This window comes from Diadema setosum, chromosome 15, assembly GCF_964275005.1.
Source record: "Diadema setosum chromosome 15, eeDiaSeto1, whole genome shotgun sequence".
Taxonomy (NCBI): Eukaryota; Metazoa; Echinodermata; class Echinoidea; order Diadematoida; family Diadematidae; genus Diadema; species Diadema setosum.
The window spans coordinates 37771024-37794385 of record NC_092699.1 but is presented as its reverse complement, the minus strand read 5'-3'; the positions used below and the strand labels follow the sequence as shown (position 1 = coordinate 37794385).

Sequence of the window (23362 nt, the reverse complement as noted above, 5' to 3'; positions counted from 1 at the left end):
ATCACCCGATCACATCACCATCAAATGCAATCATTATCCTCATTAACCCTTTGAGTGCTTTGAGCACTGATTGGCACAGAAGGCCCCATGGCCCTGGCATGGCCCTGGCATGGGAGTGCTTAATCTGATCACCATTATCAGGTTTGTCATCATGTTCAGTGTCAGTACCCTCACCAGCATCATCAACCAAATCAGCATCATTCTCTTCCATCCATCTCTCCTCCTCTTCCTCCTCCTCCTCTAACCTTCCTAGCATCTTCACACCAGTCATGTTTGTTTTCATCAAACCTGACCCAATCACAAACACACATACTACTTTTTTTTGTCATCATGTTTGGAAACAAACAGGTATTATTTACACTTGAAAATGAGCAAAGAAAATAGGTCTCCATTGGGATTGAATCTTCAAGGAATCTTATTTTCTTTGCTCATTTTCATTCATATTTCAGGATAGTTTCCCTATATGTTTGCATTTATGATAATTATATATGCTTGTCACATTCCCAAAGTTCAATCATTCTGTAATTCATAATCCATCTGCATAACAAGATGACCAACGAATACCTGCAGCACTTCAAAAATCAAACACTCACAAATATGAAGATGTGTAATAGTTTTATACTCTGTCTCACAGTACAGAATGTTTATTATACCTTGAACAAATACTTGGTCATGTTTTGCTGTGACTGAAGATAATGTAGAAAAAAAAAGAACATACCACTGAAGAGGATTATGCAATTCAAATAAAACCAGAAAAAAAAAATCATGGACTAGCTGGAATAAATCATGAAACACACTGTACATTTATTTCATGATTGACATGCGGTCTCCCAAAGTCTGCTCCGCACTTGACCAAGAAAGTTTCACATCTCCCAAACAATGTCTCCGTGTGAGAAACAGGGTTTGTTTCTATCACCAATGTCAAAACAAGGAGAGTCTGTTGTGAAGTGGTAAAGATAGCTTGAGATAAGTAGACTTCTTATGTTGCTTCCCTGGTCTCCCCCCCCCCCCCCATTCTATTTCATCACTTGAGTTTAAACCAGATACATACATGAACAGAAGGAATGCTATCATATTTCTGCAAACGAAGACATTCTTACACCATGCATGATAAGTACAGGCAGACAGATAAACCTCAAACCTTCTCTTAAATCATCATATATCACATTTACATTTTACATCTCCCCTGCAATGGAGTCTGGTACCCATTTTATCTACCAGACTACTTGTAATCATCATATAAAGCACAACTATACAACAAATAAAGAAAAAATAAGAGAAAAGCAGAATTTATGTTAAAGAGGAGCTTTTGTTGAAATGAACTACATCAAAATGTTCGACTGACAGCATTAAATATCATGATACAAGCTGAAGAAAAAGATCATGATAATCTCATGGTAGGCTGAGGTACTTCCAAAAAAAAAAAAAAATGCAACTGTGCAGGTAAAAAGGACAGAACTACATTTCCATAATAAAGTTTGTATTAACAAAATCTGTGCTGTGGCTCTAGATGTCAACAGAATGATACTGTTAGGCTTCTCAGCTCTCTCTCTACAAACATCTATTTATTCTCTTCTCTGATATTTCATGTTTCAGACACTATCATGCCAACTAAGAGCAAGAAGAATGTCTAGGAAAAGAGAGTAAAATTCATAGCTGACATTAAACTATACATATGACCTTCTTCTTCTATTGACCTCATTCTGTTTACAGTGAAAAGCTATTTCTGCTTCCCAAGGATTGTTGGAGACTGTTACAACTGTTACAAATAACACTATAATATTTACAAATTAGATAGTTTATGGTGTTGTAGCACAGTAGCAGGGCAGGAATTTCCAAGCCCCACGACACCCCTGTATGCAAGACTCTTACTAGGCACAGAGGGTGGCCTTGAGGGCAGCCTAGTCACCATCATCCAAACAAACCAAGTTCATATTCACTCATTTCTTTAGCTCTTGATGCCTTCTCTGACTTCCCTTCTTAAAATGCCACTAGCAAAACAATCCTATCTTTCCACAGGCATCTTGAGGGTATGGCTTGCAATTCAGCTACAGATATTTCTTTCAAGTTGGAATAGATGAATAATGTGCCTAGGTATTTCTTGGATTCTTTTCCTGCAAAAAGGATGAGTTGCTGGTGTGTCCTTGTTCTGTATGTCTGCTATATCTCACATTAGCAGCATGACAGAGGTGCTAAATATTCTATATAAATATCAATTTGAGCAAATCATGGATGCAATACTAATGGACAACAAGTGCTGTGGAAAATAATCAACAATGGGGATATCACGCTAGCTGATGACAGGTCGACCTCAACTTACAATGGACTAGAAACATCTGCCCTGCTTACTGCCAAACATTATGACCCTTGGATAGACTTCATCCCACCACACCCCTTCCAGCATCTCTGGACATCATCCTAATCCTCTAACAAGTCCTCGTCCAGATTCACCTCAGAGGTATCCACGTTGTCGTCGATGTCCAGATTGTCAAAGTCGAAGTCCAGGTCATCGGTGTCTGCCCTGGGGCGCTCTGCCGGTGGTTTGGCAGATGCTGCGGCCGTCTCTTGGGCAGGCGTCTCGGCAGGAGTCTCAGCGGGAGCTGGTGATGGCTCCTGGTCCTGAGAATTGATTCAAAGAAAAAAACACAAACACTTTTTTAAACCGTTGAAGACGAGTCCCGAGTACACTCGGGCAGGTGTCTATGGGAAATGTGTAGTGTAGCAAAATCAGCCCGTCCTCAACAGGATAACCACCAGAGTACAGCCATATGAGCTCATAAGTGGAAAAAGGTCATTAGTGCATTTGGGGCTTTGATACTTTGACAATCAATTAAAGAGAAATGTCTTCAAAATCTCTGAAGAATCAATGGTTGGATGATGCTATGTATAACTTTTTACGGTCTCTCTTTCTTTTTCTTTCTTTTGTATCAACTTACTTTTGTACATCTATTCAGGTTTTTAGTTTCGTATTGCTATTATACCACATTTTAGATGCATTTCAATGATGTGATTAGTGTATTGTATATTTACATGTGTTTTTAATTCATGGACTGGCCGAAAAATAGCTATTGGCTGAGTCCAGTACCATGAATAAAATGAATGAATGTGAAAATGAAATGACAAATCTTACTGGTGAGAAAGCCCCTTGAGACATGGCTTGTTGCATCTCGGCCATGACATCACGCTCACTGGAACTCTGTGTATAGAAAACAGTTACATGAATGAAATTTCTAGTTTACTGAAAGGTTTGCTTCTTTTACATCACAGAGGTGAAGAGCTCGCTATTTCACAAAGCAAATAATGTGATTTGATAAAGGCAATTCCAATTCTAATATTCTATTCCATTCACTACTACAGACTTTTAAAATCAGTTGTGCATTGAAGCATTTATCATATCTGAAAGAAGTAAAAAAAGAAAAAGAAAAAAGATCACTGCTGAAGTTGTGGCATCATATTGTGACAGTGTAGACTAATGTTTCCTTAAAGTCTGACCAGTGCTTGGTTCCATCATGCTTTTCTTTATCCACACTGTCAAAGTTATCTTGGTACTGGCTGTCATCATGTAAACCTTTACAAGGAAAGCATATTTGAAACTAAGGAGCTTGTTGTAGTATTCTCCATACCTTCTGAATATGGGATACCACTTCTTTCAAAACATTGGCTCCTCCACTCTTACAGTCCTTCAAAAATTTGGCAGCAGTATAACTACCAGTACATTATCAGAATGAGAGGGTGCTGACAATTCATCAAGTCTATGGTCGTTAAATGCTTGCACTTCTCACAGGAGTACTGTTTATGCCATATATTTAGCGAGTCAAAGTTTCTGCAAATCTTCAGACAATTTCACATTTGGGTAAATTCCTGATCAAGGAAAGAAATGTATGGTACATGTCACATTCATAGTAGAAAAAGGATTAATATAATCACATGTTTATAAAGTTGTGAACATCACCTGACTTGCCATATCTTCAAAAATATTAAACCGTGCATAATATATGGTTTATACAAAAATTCTAAACCCTGTACTCACTGGGACTGAGGGATACTTGTTGGCTGGAATGGAGGTCTGTCTTCCCTTGAGGAAGCTCTCAGCTTGGCTAGCCTCCTTGAGGCCGCTGAACAGGTTCTCATATTGGGTGGGGTCTGCCAGGGCTTCGGCTGCCTTTTGGTTCACCTTACCCAAACTCTCCTTCCATCCCTGGACCACTCTGTGAGGAACAGAACACAAAATCAGCTACCACTCATTAAAAACACATCAACAATTCTCATTTACAACATTTACAATACTCTCTAATCAAAAGGTTGGTGACCCTTTACCATTCTAACAAAATCAGTTTGACCTTTTTACTAAAAATGTGAAAATTTTTGCCAGAAATTACTGCAAAAATAAAAGCATGCAAATACTTTTGCTTACATATGCACCACTATACTGTGCCTTCAATTTTGTAGAATTAAAACATGCGAAATTCATCCTACTCGGCAGAGCATGAAAAATTACTTGCACAAATATAATATTATTCACTTTTACAGTACGACTGTGTCGATCATGTATTCTATTCTATATTACACTGAAATGATGCAAACTGATTCATGTATGCAACAGATAAATGTAACAAAAAAAGAAAGAAAGAAAAAAAAAGAAGTAATAAATGGTATTAACACATTACCATTTCCATAGCCATAACACCCTATAAGCTGATCAACTACTTTATCCTATGTAAAATAATGATAACTAGAAAAGCACTCTGAGAGCGCAGACCTCCGCCAAGCAGCTACTTTCCATTGTGATCTTGCTCTTCCATAGAGATCAGTGATTTTCACCCACTGAAAAATCACCTGATTTCCCAATATAGAAGCCTTTGTTACATCATAAACCGTCAGCTGCACGGCGCGCCTCGCCCTAGCAGAGAGTGGAGCACGCATTTTAGTGTGCGCATGAAAACCTCAAATACGCACAGCCTGAACTCCCAAGTTCATTGACCCTACCTGCCAAAATATCAAAAATCCTTCATAAATTCCCCCAAAATTCTCGGATTACTACCAAAAGTTAATAGTTTGTTACTTGTGTCATTCTCAACCTTTCGTGCAAGTTTCATCCCAATCCGTTAACTACTTTTTGAGTTGTTTTGCACTCGGACAAACACACAAACCAACGGTAACGAAAACATAACCCCCCCCCCCCCCCCCCCCCCCCCCCCCCCCCCCCCCCCGGCAGAGGTAATAATAGTGTGAACTGATTTCTCTACCAGACACAGGAATAGAATGTACAAGCAGCTCAAAGACAGAAACAGGTGACAACTGAACAAGAGAAATACCACAGGATACCCCTAAAACTATGACCCTCTGTTTACACTGTCATACTAAGTATGTATTATATTTGAAACACAGCAGAACTGAAGTGCTCATAGCAAGAGTACTACACAATTTCTGAAATCCAATGATGTCAAACTAAATGCATCTCAGACACTGCTCTAAACCTACAATACATCCATGTACGCAACAATGTTAAATACTTTAAAATGTGATGTTTGCCTGAAGGAGCTGCACTTCTTGAAGGTCATAAAAAGGAAGATCACTGGGACCCATCCGTATTTTAAAAGTCAGCGGTTGATTGGGGTCACTTGGGATGAACTCTAGGATCCCACTTACTCTGATATCTTGCTTGGCAGGTAAGTCCTTGCAAAGAAGGCAGCCTCTGGGAATCGCCCTGACCGACACAACAGGTCAAGACACTTTTCTCTCCTACAGATTGGTAGAAAAAAAAAAAAAACAAACAAAAACAATGCGATCTACAATGAAGAGTACAATATAAAAGACATCTCAGAACATTATTTCATGGCTGAATTGCAAGGTATTCAGTCTATAGTTAGTGTGAAGATAGAGTATGAAGCATTCAAAATTTACAATGATTCTAATTCAATCTTTGAGACAAAGGGCAGGGAGTAAGTCAAAGCATATCATACAGAGCTTTGATAGCAAATTACCCCCACTGATTTGTCAAACTCAATTCAAAATCATGTGATTCCTGGCTTCCAAAGACACAACATAAAGCAATCATACGATCACTTCGATGTCTTAACGAATATGTTGAAGCATTGAATTTAAATTGTATAATCAACACAAGTTATGGTGTGAAATGAAATGACAACATAAGGTCACTGAGATTAAAAGTGTAATGACCAAACAGATGCTCGGTTTTCTGACATTGGACCTCTGTATAAAATATCCATCAACTTCTATGCTGTGATCTAATACGTGTACATGGTAGATTAACCCTTTGTATGCTGTGAGTGCTGGTTGGTTCAGAATCCCCCATAGCATTGTACACACTGTCCAAAGTCCGTGCCACAGAAAGTAATAAAGACCATGTAGTGTGGGGACTAATGGAGTGGGAAGGTTGGCTCAGCTCAGATATATTTGAGAATTCCTGTAATGAACTGTGTACAGCTTTATCTCTGATCTCTAGGTAAGTACACACACAAACGCAGAATCTTGACTGGAGTCGACCGTTTCCGATGAGCGTAAATACCCACATTCCAAAGAGATTTTCTCTCATTGGTCACTCATCAGAAGTGAAGTGTGTTGCTTCCAGCCACCCACTGAAGTGTATCTGATCGCAATCTGATGAATCCGAATTGGTTGGTTGACTATCAGGTGAGTGTCAGACATGTCACGCGTGATCCTTATCGGTTGATCTTGCCTCATCGGATCACAGCCCGACATGTCTCGACACTGACCTGATAGGTGACAAAACAAGTCGGATCCATCCGACTGTGGTCCGATACACTTCAGTGGGTGGCCGGAAGCAACAAACCTTGCTTCCGACATGTGACCGATGAGAAAAATTTCTGTGGAATGGGGGTATAAGCTTTGATTCACAAATTCACCGACCAGTGATATTCTTGGTATTCACATGTACCCTAGTGGGCTGCAAATGAATTAGGCTATCCATGAATCCCTATGCTTCCTATCTTTGAAAGAAAAAGCTTAACAGACATCCAGTTAAGAGAAGACGACGTGAAATGGCCACTTACTCTCCCCTGATGAAGTAGCCAACAAAGGCCACGTTGTTCTTGTCACTCTCCGCTGCCGTGGAGGCCAGCTTGTCAATCATAGTCGTGTTGCCAGAGCAACTGGCCAGTAGGAGGAGCCCTCCGTAGTCCTGGGCCTTGTGTAGACATTCCTGGGCCAGATCAAACTCACACTTGGAGGTGGCAAGCTCTGCAAGCTGCTTCCATTTCTGTTCAGACTGGAAGGGAAGGGGTGAAGATTACATTAAAACGATTAATTTTTCTCATTTCATTATCATACATGATGTTCACATTGCAAACCATTTCTGACAACTGTACAAATGTAACCCAGTGAAGGTGGATAAAACACTTGTGAATAGACTGGAGTGTCTGTGAAGTGATGGTATGTGTTAATTTTCTTGTCAAATTGTCAATTATATCTGCTACTTGCCCCCTGACACATACACAGACACACACAGACACAATGCACACTTGTGCTGGTGGTAGGGCACACATTAGTGCTCCATTGATATTCAAGTCTTCACATACCTACACACAAACACTGCTATAAGCCTATGGTAAAGAAATTGCCAACTTGTGCAATGTGAATGAAGGCAGAATATATCTACAGTCAAACCTGTCTACAGCGGCCACCCAAGGGGGACAAAAAAAAAAAGGAGAAAGAAGAGGCCATTAAAGACAGGTGTCCTCAACAGACAGGGTCAGGGCCGTTATAAAACAGGTGGGTGCTACAGACAGGTGGCTGCTACAGACAGATGGTCGCTAAGGCAGGTTTGACTGTACATCTACACCAGGCCCAAGGGGGCTAGTCTCTCACCTCAGACTCCATGGCTAGAGTGTAAGCTGTCTTCAACTCTCCCAGCTGAAGGGCCAACTCAAACCTGTGCTCTGGATCACATGACACAGCTAGAGCTTGGGATTTGAAACCCTAGGGGAGCAAAAACACCAGGAAAAACAAAGCAAATTGGAGTGAAAATTCATTCAATCTTATTCTAATCTCTTTAAAGATATACATGGACAAATACATTAAACTCTAGACATGTTTGACAAAACGTGAGTAGCACCAAGGAGTGTTACTGTAAAACAGGAGAACAAAACAAAACAAAACAGAACAGATCCAGAATAAGACGATACATTCTGTGCATCAGCTTGGATCAAATTAAAATTCTTGGTATTTCAGTATCTCAAAGAATCCATGACTGCATATAACATAGAGCTGGCCTATATGACAGACGGTCTACAACAAAGTGTAGCAAAAAAAGCTGCTGAAAACTGCTTATCCAACAGTAGCTAGCCAATGGAGTAAATTGGAGTCAAAAGGGGCCTGAGCTTTCGATCCTACTATTATCAATATCATCTTTATTGTTATCATTATTATTTCATATATACACTTTAATATGTTTGATAACTTGTATTTGTTGGTTGACTCTTACTTTCATTTTATTGTCTCTTCTTGGTACACCAGGGCTTGCTACCTGCTCAGCCTGCCCCCCCCTCCCCACTCTTGCTGTTGCTATTTCACTCTTTTCCTTTCTTTATCTCTCTGTTGTTCCTTATCTTGTTTGATGTTGCCTCCCTATCATTATCCTTCAAAGGTTGCCCCCTTGGTCTTTGGGATCATCACTGACCCTCCTCTGCCTTTTGTCTGTCCACCCTCCTTTAACCCTATTCTAACTGGGGGGGGGGGGTCAAATGGACCCCCCCCTCGACGTTTCGCGCCATGATGCCGCAACGCGCAAAGATTTTGCCGCGTCGTTTCATGACTTTTTTCATTCGAGTCTCCCGCATATTTTGAGACCAAATTTGCGACGTCCGGGTACACCGTTCTGAAGTTATGCAATGTTTTGCATATGCATGTCAACCCGAAAAACGCTCAAATTCATGATTTCGTGTGCAAATCCAATGCAAACTGTGCTTTTTTGTTTAATTGATATAAATTAGATTATTTCAACTTTTAACCATTGAAATAAATCAATTCTAATGTAGATAAGCTTGAAAAAGTGCCTCCAACAAATTTTGGCAAAAAAACAATAGAAAACAAAAGATTGAAAAAACAATAAAATACATAAGAAATTAACAAAACAATAAAAAACAAAAGAAAATGATTTTGATTGCGCTATTTTTTTACTAGAAAATTGTTTGATGTGTCTTGAGGAACTCTAACACAAAAATTTAATAATCCTTCAGTCTTTTTGATGGAGTTATAGGTGAAAATATGATTTCATGCGTTAATTTGCATAATTAATTTATTAAAAAATATGAAATCAAAATTTTTCTATTGTATGACCATGTAATCTTGTAGTTGACATCCGGCTCTATGTTCAGGCAGAATTTTGCGGCGATCGCGCGATCGGCGGCCGAGATCTGAAGGGGGGGTCAAATTGACCCCCCCCCAGTAAAAACTTGGTCTCAAATAGCCCAGTTAGAATAGGGTTAATCCCCCTCCCTTTACCTGTTGGGCTCCTTGCCCATGACCTCCCACCCTCCCCTTTTGTTCTCTTTGTTCTGTGTCCCTAGCCCTCCCCTGACTGTTCTTGTTGTGCGTAGTCCTTATATGTGACTGCTGTCCCTGCCCGTTTGTCATTTTACCTCTGACGAAGATTCTGCTAGGATCAAAAGCTCAGGCCCTTTTGACTCCATCCGGTCTACAACTAACATGACTAGTGGATCTGTATGTGATAGTGAACCCTGCTATCTTGAAATAAGCTAAATTGAAGTCACTAAACAACAATCATTGAGGATATTACTTGGCTGTTATCAAACAAATGGACAAACAAAAGAAATGGAAGGACTTGCTCATTCTAAAAACTTTATAAATAAAAAGTTGGTCTTTGAACCCTACTAAACTAGTTCTCCTGAGGACGGTAAGAACATGGTCGAGAATGAGTAGGTCCTTTTTCGGACCACTTTGTATCCAAAACAGAATACATGTTGAACTGAGACATCACCCACTATTAAATGTTATAGCACCTTGGAAACCTTCAAATGATACATGTGACTGTGCATCACAAAACCAACACAAAGTTGCATGCCAAGATTTTATGTGAGGACTCAAAATAGGTGAAATGGGTCAACCTAGTCAGTCAGTCAGTCAGTCAGTCAGTCTTTAATATTTTCTGATAACACAACTCTCCTTCCACATAATTCTTAAGTTTGGGATCATAAAATGAATGGGAAATTGTGTATTTGCAAATTCTACTAGAACATTGTTTTGTTTTGTTTTTTAGAATAGTGTGATTAGGTATGTCTTAATAGAGGCACCTTTTCATTTCTTAAAAACCCTTTACACACTCTTCACTTTCACCTCTGATAACTTTTGAAAAGATAATGCTACTGCTTTGAAAGCTAGTATAAGTCACAAACAAAATGTGCTCATAGAGTGTGCTAACAGAGTGTGCTAAGTTTCAGCTCAATCTGATAATCCTTTCATTCTGGTTCCTATAGAGCTTCACATCCTGGTTTTTGTTCCTTTCATTGCACTGGGCACAGCTTGATGAGATCACGTGCTTGAATAGACCCTCTACTTCATGGCGTCTCTTCTCAATTAACACTTGTCAGAGTGTGTGCTTTCTTTCCAACATTTAGATAAGTTGGGAGAGTCCATTTGTATTGAGTTATACATCATCTTAAAGCTTAGAGTCTGCTCTTTCATACACTGCCCTCAACTAAAAATCCATGTCTGGTAACTCTTTGGTGGTTTTAAGATGGAGGGTCACATGACCCCACTTGAGTTCACTCAGGGTTTGGATGAAGACAAACCTGTTTCTCTAGGAAGTGAGCTACCCTAGTCCGGTGCTCCCTCGGCACCGTGGGAAGGACCTTGTCCGCCGTGGTGAAATCTCTCCTCATGACGGCTGTCTGATACTCTAGGACCGAGAGGAGGAGGGAGAAACTGACCACATTCAGCTCCTTGTCACCCAGGTAGAGACGGTCATCCTTCGCTATGTAGCCAAGCAGGTACATCGTCCTGGGGATGGGTGGTGAGAAAAGGGTTCCAGTCTCATACAAAAAGGCTATTCAAAATTGTTAACATAATTGTGAGGGGGGGACCATGAATGATAACCTAGTACGGTGATATACACAATTGTATGCTACATGCTCCTTTTACAGAAACTATACAATGTTACCCTAAAGCCAGCCTGACTTAGCACAAACTAATACTGGCACAATTTTATTCACGCTGAAAAAAGATTATATAAAGGAGCATATGCAGTAGGTATTGTAGTTCATTCTTTGATTTTACTGACACTCAATGAGAGTTTGTAGTATTTGTTTTATAACTTTGTATGAGCTTCCACCTTTTGTCCCATTGTTTTATTGTTTATAATATCCATTTCTTCTGAAATCAACTTTTTATGTCAAGTAAAACACATAATTTGCTACATGAGATGTTCTCATATACTTCACATGTCTCAAACCTCACACAATGAATGTACAACAGGGTCCCATTTCGCAAAAGATGCTAGGATAACAACTCTTGCTGGAATAACAACTTCTTATAGCAAAAGCCAATAAGGAAGTTGGATCCTTGTCACTGATATGAAACATGTTATTCTAGCAAGAGTTGCTATCATAGCAACATTTTCAATGAGATGGGGCCCATATCTTGAAGATGATTTGCTAATTGGTGTCTGGTACCTGTCAAGATGAGAAATGGTGACAATCTCTCCGCCCACGTAGTAGTTGAGACGGTTGACGGAGTTGGTGTAGATGAAGCAGTCTCCAACCCAGCATCCCGTCTTCACTATCTCCTCAATCTCACCAACAACCTGTTCATGAGGAGAAATGCAAGGTTTCAATCTAAGCTACAGGGAACCTACCTCCTCATTAAAATGTGTACATCAATGGCCTGTATAAAACTTTTTACCTGAGAAAAAAAAAAAAAAAAACCCTCTGGTAGAAACTGAAAACACAGGTTAGTATGATTCTGCCATTGACTTCAACACAAGAAAAAACTCTGCTAAAAAGTAACCTGAGTTTTCCAGGTAAAAAGCTTTATGCAACAGGTCCTGGGTTTACACACCAGTCCTGAAGTGCTGTCATATGCTTCATTTATTCTCTCATGAGAGTAGTCAAGTAGTGGTTAAAATTATGAAACAAGGAAAACTAAAATCATGATACCAAGCAGAAATTCCTACAATGTCTTTCTCCAGGCATACAGGTTTCTAATCTTCTTCAGGGCTAACATCCTTTTCCCTCCCTGTACAGGGCCAACAGAGCCAACACCTTTTTCCGTCACTATAATTTGCACTTCACTTCTTGCAGGTTACAACTGATGCAAAATTTGAAAGACGAAAATATGATTGCTGACCTCGAAGGCATCCTCGATCCCATCCTCTGTGACACCCTCATTGGTCTCCTGGGCCTTGGCAACCGCATCAGGGCTGTATTTCAGGATGAAGAATGACTCGTCTGTGGCTATGCACAGAAGATCGCCATTCTCTGACCAGAATAACTGCGGGGAAGGAAGTTCAAAAAGTGACATCATTTTAACAAGACATACTCATTTAAAGGAGAACATCAGACATGCACTTTGCTCTAAAAATCCACCAGGAACAAACATCTCAAGAATATGTTTTCTGTAGTGACAGGAATACTAGATAGATATTCCTGTCTACATTATCATGGTCAATTAACTGGAGATGAATTATCATTTATGCAAACATGTGCATTTTGATACTTAGGTGCTACATTTTAATTCACCAGTCTCATATCCCTAGGTTGACTTCTCTTCCTGGAAAAAAAAAAGAAGGAGAATACGGTAGTTGGCTGGTATGCAAGTCTTTGTCAAGATAGCCACTATCATCATCATCATCATCATCATCATCACCACTATCACCATCACCATCACCATCATCATTATCATCACCACTATCACCACCACCACCATCATCATCATTATCATCATCATCACCACTATCACCATCATCATCAGATCAGCACCATCATCATCATCATTAATAACACTACCATCAACACCACCATTCTCCTCCTCCTCCTCCTCCCCTTCAAGAACCCCCAAAATTCCTCCCGGTAGTCTTACATGTCTGGGTGTGATTTCTATTCTCCGGATGAGTTCTGTTGAGTCCCAGTCGTAGAAAGCCAGCCCAGTGCTGGACCTCACTCCAAGAAGGTGGCCTCCAAAGATTCCTGCACAGACAGAATCACATGAATCAAAGATATTTTACACCATCTTTCTTCTGGGAAGCATTTAAATTTGGCTGGATGACTTCAATTACTAGTACATTTTTCAACTGACTAACTCAGCAAACAAACTTCACTCTAAGATTCTCATATAAAAAATTAAGTTTGTACATCTGAGCCTATTGTCATTTGCTAATTTAAAATCAAATATGGAAACCTTTCCAGATTGATTCCTAATCAAAATTTAGAGTAGAAGCCATCTGAAATTACTGACAAATAAGGACAATAACCATTTTCATCCAAATGATTCATGGCTATTTTACATCAGCACATAAAATGAAAAACCCATGCCGAGTAACATTGATCGTATAACTATTTCATGTAAAAGCCTCCCATGTTTTCTCTCTTTATTTCCAAGAGACTTTATTGGCTTCACAGTTCCAACATGTGTACAGTACAGTGCTTGTCACATGACAATACATGAGACCAGCAAATATTTAATGTTGGTCTTGAAGCACTTGCTCAAAAACAGTCCACATAACTCCCGCAAAATCATGAGATTTAAAAGCTACAACAGATTACAGGTTTGTCAAGAAAAGCAAATGTGGTCTATCCTTACCCTCAGCCCCAAAGTCTGGTTTGAATGATTTCTTCTCCTTGAAGTTTTTGAAGAGTTTGACCGACGTGTTGCTCTCCCTGATGGCATATCTGTACATGGAGTATAGCAGGAAAGGATGGATACAAACAATTACAAGAGTGTATAATATAATACTAGTACATATCTTTGTAAATGTTTGTAGCTGTGTGTCAGTGTACAGGTATGTACAGGGTTTTGTACAGTGGACTCCCATTATAACAAAGTCCTCGGGATTGGCAGTTTTCTTTCGTTATATCAAAATTTCCTTAGAACCAAACAAATAAACAATAAAAATACAAAGAATGTATAATGTTGCGGCCTGAATTTTTTCTTCATTGTAAGAGGAATTTTGTTATAACCGTGTTTGTTATAACGTGAGTGCACTGTACATACTACTGTCAGTGATTCAGGAAAGAATAGGTATAGTACCACCTCTCGCAACCTTCGATGCAGATGCATAAAAACAAAAGTGAATAGCTTGTGTATGAGGTGCTCAAGATAAAACATAATCTTCTATCAAATCACGATTAAATGACAATGAACCACTAGAATAAACAAAATCTTTGGGAAGCTGCTTCTCAGTCCTGAAAGAGAATAACAACTTCCTCAGATATAAGACTTCAGGTGACATCCACTCTCAAGGTACAGAATACACTATCTGCCACTCTCTGGATTATTGTTGTAAGATTTATGACTTGACCACGTCAGAGTGATATCTTTGCTGCCATTCACATTTCATTGATTCAACAACAACACAACGATAATGTTCACAAGTGTAATTCCCTGTTTTTAAGGCTGTTTCAAAAATATATTCAATGGTCAATTATGTAGCATGATGGTGGAAAACAATTTCTTTATATCAATGTAGCTATCATGCAACATAAGAACAAAAAACACAATGGAATGCTTCTGAAAAAGGAGGCCAGTCACTATTCATGCTTCAACATATGGAAAATTTGATCATAAGAGATAAGACTTACTCAGAGGAGTCATGTGACCAGACAAACTCCAGGGCCGAGCCGTAGCTCTTGTTCCTCAGGGCCATGGCTGTATAGATGATGTACTCTCCGTCTCCGCACACTACCACAAACCTGACAAAGAGAGAAACATTCAAACAATCACTCACTAGAGATGCTGATACCCATACATTGTACATTATACTTGAGTAACATTGTACACAATGTACACCTCAGCAACTTACAGCTGCTAAGCATTATGATTACTCCAAGCACTAGCTGAATGGTTGTTGTAACTTTGTGACTTCTGTGAGTGAAAACTTTTGATACTTTCATACAGAGATTGCGAAAAAAGAAACAAATATTCATTACAAGAAAAAGCAGTCTCTCTTTTTGTCTTATCTAAAATAAATTGATAAGATATCCCACAAGCTGCCTGTTTCTGTGATGTGACCTACCAGAGAGACTAAAGAAATCTAGAGGAACCTGTAGAAAACAAAACAAAACCCAAAACATGCACCTTTCTTGGATAGAGACAGTGTCAATTTCACTTTATCATTGAGACCTGACTGTGGAGATCACTTACATCTACACATACAAAAAAAAATTTCATAGTAATATCTAACAGAGTAATGTTAAGTATGCCACCTAAGGCAACATTATGACGTAAACAGACTTCTGTGGATGTCACAAGACAGGTGACCACTTACCTCCCGTTGGGGTTATGAGACAGTGTCTGAGGGTAGACGTCACAGCTTCCCATGTCTTTGATACCGATTGGCAGCCTTTCTCCATCTTTGATCTCATGATCTGATTGGTGGAATAAAATCAAAACCTCAAATTTGATGAAAATATCCCATCTTGTTTTGCTCGATCAACCAAACAAACAACTTCCCATCAGCATTTCTGACAGTAGTCATGCCTCTTTCCTCCAGTTATTACTCCCTGGCTCCAGAGGTACCACACACGTACCAGTGGTACCACCCTGTCTCTAATGGTACTACTTTGAGTCTAGTGGTACCACCCCTCCCCTCGACTCCAATGGTACCACCCTGACTCTAGTGGTAAAGTTGACTCCTGTTAAATCAAAGTCCTTGGGACTCGCAGTTTCCTTTCGCTATATCAAAATTTCATCATAACCGAACAAATAAACAATAAAAATACAGAGAGTGGATAATGTTGCGGGATGAACTTTTACTTCGTTGTAACTGGAATTTCGTTATAACAGTGTTTGTTATACAGGGAATGCACTGTACTACTTGAGTCTAGAGGTACCCCCCCCCCCCCCCATGGTATCAGTACCACTCTCATTTCAACGACTGCATCTTTTCTCTAATGATGTATGCAGTCCTTAGTACAATTGTATTTTGACATCAATCTTGCATCCTGCTTCAGCTACTTGTCTTTGTCTTCAGCAACCTTAACTGATTTTCAGTAATGCATTCAGAAATTTTGGGTGACCATTGGAAATATTTCATTTGTGTGAGTATGTGTATGTACAACGTCATACTAATTTCAGGGAAATATGATTACAAATCCTGAACATAGCTATCAAGACAGCAAGAAAAAAGACTCTTAATTTTGTTCTTAGAATGTGAAGTGAACTCTTCCTAACTGAGTAACAATGTAAGACATCGTAGGCTACCTGTGATAGTCTTGAGGTTGGCTTGCTGGATCTCGGAGTGTTTGGCCCACAGAATTTTACCACTGGAGTCCATAGACATGGCTGGTTCTTCTCGACCAAGCTACAAATGAAACAAATGATCTCATTAAAAACACATATGGTAGTAGCTTATACATTTCTCATGAATGTAAAACATCACAAATAGAAGTACAGCAGGGGAATGAAGTTTCTGAAGGTTTGTATAAAGGTTACTTGACACATTGACTTTTTGTTCTACTGCAATAAACATGTGCTTGAAAAAGTTGTTGATGTTGGTTGCAAGCTAAGCCATAATGCAGACAACAAAGTTATATTGAAGTAAATTCATGTGACTTTTGAATGCAGAAAATTATTCGTTTCTTTTCAGACTTCACTACTTGTATAAAGAGAAGACAGATCTACTCATCATTGTAACACAAGGCACTATAAAGTATTCATTATCAATGATAATCACTCTTGAATCCTTAATTGTTCTCTTCTGGGGTCCGTACCTTGATGATGATGCTGCCCTCGTCGTATCCCAGGGCAACATTGTTGGATCCCTTCATGTAGGCTACAGTCCAGACTCTCTCCAGGCCATAGTTCAGCGTCGTCTCCAGTCTGTAGGTATTGGCATGCCAGATTCTCACCGTGCCTGCAAGATATGAACATTTCTTACTCGTAAGGTGAATTTTGCAATTTCATACAATTTACGGTGAAATGCTTTGGTAATACTTTTCACTATCAGTGTGCAGCAAAGGTGCAATATGAGACTATGATAAGACTAGCTTTGCAGCACACTGGGAACAAACGGTATCCCACTCATCCTCTTTTACCTTTATCAGGATGATACAAAGCAATTTGCGTACATGGATTCTTGATATATCTACCAACTCTCATTAATATGTTTATAAAAAAGAATCTGATTGCCATGTGTCAAACAAGCCACTTGATGCTTTAACTGTATGGTTTGAAGGTGGAGGTAAAATACACCTGAAACCACAGATGCTGATTGTGAATGAGGTTAGTCTCACCGTCTTCAGACCCAGTCATGATGATTGGCAGCTCTGGGTGGTAGCTCACACAGGAGATATTCTGGGCATGTCCCTCCAGGGTCTGGACACAAGTCTTGTTCTGCAACATGACAAGAATTTGTGTAAGTGGTACATGGCTTCATCATCATGCTACATACAATGAGGTCTCCCTGATGACATGAATGATGCAACTTTTATCTTTAATTTCTAAATTCAAGAGTGTGATAGATTCTCCTAATAAATGAATATCAATTTACAGTATCACATCAAAGAAAAGTTGTCTTTGTCTTGTATAAACAGAGGCAAGAACATATATCCTGCCAATATAGCATCTCAGTCAATCAGGAGCCTGGCTGCAATACAAAGACAAGTGCACAAACAAAAAATACCATCATGAAGACTTAACACTGTATCTATTTTCTCAGGGATTGTTCAAACAATACTACACTGCCTTCTTATTCATCCCTTCATTCAATGACTTTGTTTTACCTGTCACATCATCTATGTATGCACGTTTTATATAATGAAAATGAATGAATGAACAAATGAATAAATGAATCACATATTTGCTTGTTTCTGTCTAACTCTATAATCATCACCACCAATTGCTGTAATACAAACTGCAACACACACATAAACAATTCCACGAACAGGGATGTCTATCTATGTGCATCTCCTAACCTGGTAATCCCAGATCTTGACGAGTCTGTCATCTGCTCCAGACACGAGATAAGGCTTGTCACCACCACTGTAGTAATCCACACAGTTCACTCCCTTCTCATGTCCCTCTAGGGTGAAGTTTGGTGTGCTGGATCCAAGCTGCCACACCTAGGACAAGATTTTACCATACATCCAAACATTTAATTCCACTCTACTGACTATCGCTGTAGGAAAGCTTCTCTGTAACCTTGAAATTTGTTAATCATGGATGTAGCTCATAGATCCATGTTAGTGGTCAGCCTTGCATATGCTTGCTCTTAAATTCTTTGAAGCTCCCAAATTTCAGGAAACGATTTTAATCCCCATTACATGATTGTTGAATTCAACCTAACATTAATGCTTGCCAACACATTCCTTTCCGAAAACATCTACAGACACAAAAAACAATCATGAAAACACACACATCACTTTCTTTATACTAAAAGTATCTGTCTCCTAATATTTTCGCATCTCTCAATAAATAAAAAAAAAGAGTGTGAATATCACGACTGAATCACATCAAAACTACATCTTCCATACTGAGATAAAATTTTCACCCTAAAATACAAGAAACTCCAATGTGAGCGTTAAGTCTAATAATGATGCACAAACTCGGAAGATTTCTAGCAAGTCATTTTGATTTTGATTTGATCTGATTTGATGTGATTTTGCATTCCTTTTCCACATAAGTTAAAAAGTACTGGTAAAACTGGAATCTAACAGTAAATAAACATGAAACAGGTAAATGCCTGACTTAAATACACAGTTTTTTTTTTTTCATGATAATACAAAATAGTGATGAGGTGTCATTTTATCAAAGCATATTAAAGCTTTTTAGATTTCAACCTACCTGCAGTTCAAGAGACAAATTAAGCAAATATAAGTGTCATAGAAATGCAGAAGGCCATTTTTCATAAACAATCATAATCATATTTTAGCCCAGCATACCTTGACTGTCCTGTCCAGGGAGGCACTGGCGAAGGTGTTGTTGTCTTTGGGGTTGAAGATGATCTGCATGACGTAGTGGGTGTGGCCCTCAAACACCTGAGTGCACTGCCATTTCCTATCCCAGTCCCACAGCTTGATTAACATGTCATCTACGTTACGGAAACAGACAAGGGAACCATTTTTTTTTTTTCAGTATAAATATTCAACCTGCTGCACATTTTTTTCTGTTGTATGGATGGCATTTCTTGCACATCTCTCTCTTTCTCTCTTTTTAATATAAAACTTTTGCCAGTAGGGCAACTTTAAGCATCACATACAGTTCAATTTGTAATCACACACTCGATACTTGAACGGAATCATTGTGTTTGCTTTTCCAAAAAGGAGGAGGTCCCTAGTAAACAGAACTACACTGTACTTTAGATATTATGTACATGTCAGACTTGGAATATGATTTCATTAACAAAGTGCAGCTAAACATGACAGGTTCGAACACCCTGGACATCTGGCAGCTGGGAGTGGGAATGAAGATGGAGAGATTCTTCTCTGGGGAGCTTTAAGGGTCTGAAAATAGTCGTCTAAGGTATCAGGAATGAACATCTTTTGACAGGAGGGGAAGATGGAGACAGTGGAGGAAGGGAAACTAAAATAAACAAAACTTTCCTAAAAGAACATCTAGAAGAAGGGCGAGGATTGAAAACCTGAAGGAATCCTGATTCATGCATACCAAGTATTTTGCAGTACAAAGGGCTTTCTGCTGTCAAACAGGGTGGGATGGTGAAGCATGAAGGGTTGGATAAGGGAAAGACTTACCACTGCTGGTGAGGATGAATGGTTGGATGGGGTGGACAGCAATGCTCCTGATGTAGTCTGAATGAGCCTCAAATGAGAACACTCTCTCCAAAGTGTTGTAGTTGAATACTTTCACCTGCATATCATCCTGTTATGCATGGATTGATTAAGAACCAAATTGTCAAACTGTAACCACAACAAGTAAGTTGCATAATTTGATGTCACTGTTAGTGCTAATACATCTCCTCATATCATGAAGACCTAAGTCCAGCCATGCTTTTAAAGGGATTGTACAGTTTTGGTTGAGACCTAATTTCAGGTTTCTAACATTTTTTTGGTGAGATAATGAGAAACCTCTTATGAAATATGAAAGAGCATGTAATTCTATGACGAATTCAACATTTATTTGATGAAAATTGGTTTTCAAATGGCTGATATCCAAAAAAGAGCGATTCTGATAAAGTGTGGGACCCACACTTTATTATGATCGCTTTGTTTTACTTTGTTTGTGGATGTTTCAGTCATTCCAAACCCGATTTTCATCAAATAAACTTTGAATTCCTCTTAAAATGGTATGCTCTGCACTATATCATAAATGCTTTCTTGGTATCTCGCAAAACGTTTAAAGCCCAATTCTCATTTCCATCAATACTGTACCATCCCTTTAAATATTGTAAACCAAAATAGTTTCCTATAAATTCAACAGAACAAAAAGTTTATTTCCTCTTGTGAAACATGAAAAGCATCTGAGAAAAGTCTGAGTTGATGTTCATAAAGATATGTGTAAACACTCAACAGTGTTCATGTAAAGGAGCAAACAAAGAAAATGAACAAAAACTCACCGATCCTGTGATGACCCAGTTCTTCCTGGCCACAAATCTGGCTGCTCGAACAGGAAGATCACAGACCTCAAAGGACTTGATCAGAGTCTAGATATAATGAAATGAAAGAATATATAGTTAATAAAGGAAACAGGAATATGCTCTCAATCCATTTTTTTTTTAATCAACAATAATAACAATTGGTATTCAAAGTACACAAAAGTCAAGCATATGAGTACTCTTCAAATCCACTGTAATGCATCTTATAACACAATTGTAGAATATTTTTTGCTTCATGCAGAATTAATTTTCTGAAGCGTCATATTCTTAAAATTTATCAGTGAATAAATGAGCAAAGAATATTCCATCGGGATTCCATCCCGATGGAATCCCATTTTCTTTGCCCATTTTTTCACTAATAAATTATATTAATTTCTAGTCAATTTTCTTCTGTTTGTGTTTGTTATATTCTTAAAAATGATACAAGATACATGCTGTGCATCTGATGTGCATCTACATTGTATCAATTAATCTCGAAGACATCTTTGTTCTCATTCCTGCGACCCAATGCTGGTTTTACAACAGTGCTAGAAGGAGAGAGCGAGAGTGAGAGAATTTCTCACCTGAGACTCATGGTTCCATACATGGACGTTGCCATTGTACAAACTGACCAGCATCCATGGTTCACTAGGATGGAGGTCGACACTCTTCACACGGTCAGACCGTGCCGAGAGTTTCCGCTACAGGAGAAAATAGTTCACAACAATCAATACACACAAATGGTCTCAGATAAACTGTTGAATTTCAACAAACATTTAAGGATGATTCAATAGTAGAGTTGTATATATTTCACAGTAATTGTCTAGTAGTTGTCAATGGATATGAAAAGTATGAATATGTTTATGTTACATTGTACAAATTGTAGTTTCATTTAGGTGTTTTCGAGGTATAAAGGTTTACGTCACCCTGCTGGATAATCTTAGTTAAAATGTAAGACGTTATCAATCAAAGTAACAGGACAAAGAGGACATTGTTAGTTGAGGATTCCAAAGAAAGGTGACTGAGTGCAATTCAACACTCATACATTGTATGTACATGCACGGGTTCGGCAACAATAAAAAGTACCGTATGCTTTGGAAAAACTCACCTTTATATCAAGTCTTAGTGGCTGTGAAAAAAAAAAAGAATTGAGAGAGAGAGAGAGAGAGAGAATAGGGTGATCATATTGATTTACAATAGGAAACACTGTTGTAGTTCTGGAGAACTTTAAGTTTATGTCAAGTTTGTGTTGTAATTTTGATTTTTAAATGCTATCATTCTTCTTTTGCAACCCTGAAAATTAGAGTCCTTTCATAAGGTGATATATTGTAGAGGTAGGCAATTTAGACCTTTCTTTCAGAGTACAGTGTAATAAAATTAGAAACTTCTTTATATGACTGAAAGGAAACAATATGATAGATTTTCAATGAATTTCTTTGGACCCCCCCCCCAAAAAAAAAAAATAAATCAAACATTGATTAGGAGATACTATTCAAACATGCAAAATTATGTGATGTTTGCAAAAGAGTCAGACAAATAAAATATGATCACATGACATATAAATCCAAAATACAAATACAATAACATTGAACAAGAGTTCAAAACTTGTTTTGTTACTTCTTTTAGTTTAGGGTTATTTTTCTTGTATGCATGACACTGATCTAGTATTTCAAGACTGGAGTATGAATCATGGTGAATGCAAGGAGTTTGTTAAAGTAAAACTACAAATGCGTCAGTAGTAGATCTGCATGTATCATAACACTTGACAGTATCACAAAGAATATGTAATTGTGTCACTATCGAGCTATCTCTAGCTCCAATACCTGTGAGTGTTAGACCCACATGAAATGTTGCATCTTATTACCATGGCATTACAACTCACAAGTTCACCATTCAAAGGCATTTGTCAAGTAAGCACATCTCAGTTTACACAATTGTAAATCAAACTAGGGCCTAGAAAAATACAGAACAGAGCCGCACTGTTCCTGGTTTATCATGTTTAATAACCGTTGTGTTGTGGTTGTCTAAACACATAGACACTACACATAAAAAAGATCGAATTGACAAATGCACTCTGCACAAATCCTCAAAATAAACCACATAGGGCCTAATTCAAGTTCATCTGTCTTTCAGGGTCTCTTTCTCTGCGATCAACAGAATTATTGAAGCCCACGTCTCAATTACATGCATCGGACTGTGCTGTGTCTATGTTTAATAGCACAGTGAGTGGACGGAAGGAATGCACCGGCAGAGGAACTTCAACATCATGAACATGTTTCTTCGTTCAAGACAGACTGAATCTGAGTGTGATTAATTTCTCTAACATGCACAGTGATTATCAGAATTATATACTACATGTACAAAGACAATGTGACCGATTGATGTGACCGAAATATGTTATGAAAGCGGAAAATCAGTTACACACTCACCATTTTCGCGTACCGCAGCTTCAGTGGTTTGTCAAACGTGGCAGAAGGAGTTCCACATCATCTCGCTCGCTAACTAGCTGTGTATTGCATGCCAGCCACTGCACTGCTGCACAAGCACTGCTCTCACCACTGATCTCACAGTGGCTCTCACTGACCTCTCATCAGTGACTGCACTGTACACGAACCCTTGACC

At 38.7% G+C, this 23362-nt stretch overlaps 1 protein-coding gene across 1 annotated transcript; it reads right to left on the bottom strand.

Annotated features, from left to right (window-relative positions):
- Positions 1-608: 608 nt before the first annotated feature.
- On the bottom strand, positions 609-23222 carry LOC140239349 (coatomer subunit beta'-like). Its single transcript, XM_072319224.1, has 23 exons — positions 23170-23222; positions 21849-21869; positions 21325-21441; positions 20723-20809; positions 19902-20028; positions 19092-19240; positions 18126-18272; positions 17445-17544; positions 16923-17065; positions 16414-16513; positions 15479-15578; positions 14793-14903; positions 13795-13883; positions 13075-13181; positions 12343-12486; positions 11670-11800; positions 10791-10998; positions 7849-7959; positions 7035-7249; positions 5650-5742; positions 4031-4208; positions 3131-3196; positions 609-2619 (listed from the first exon to the last, which is right to left on the bottom strand). The coding sequence occupies exons 1-23, from the start codon at positions 23170-23172 to the stop codon at positions 2419-2421; spliced, it is 2748 nt and encodes a 915-aa protein (XP_072175325.1). The 5' UTR covers positions 23173-23222; the 3' UTR covers positions 609-2418.
- Between the last annotated feature and the right edge of the window lie 140 nt (positions 23223-23362).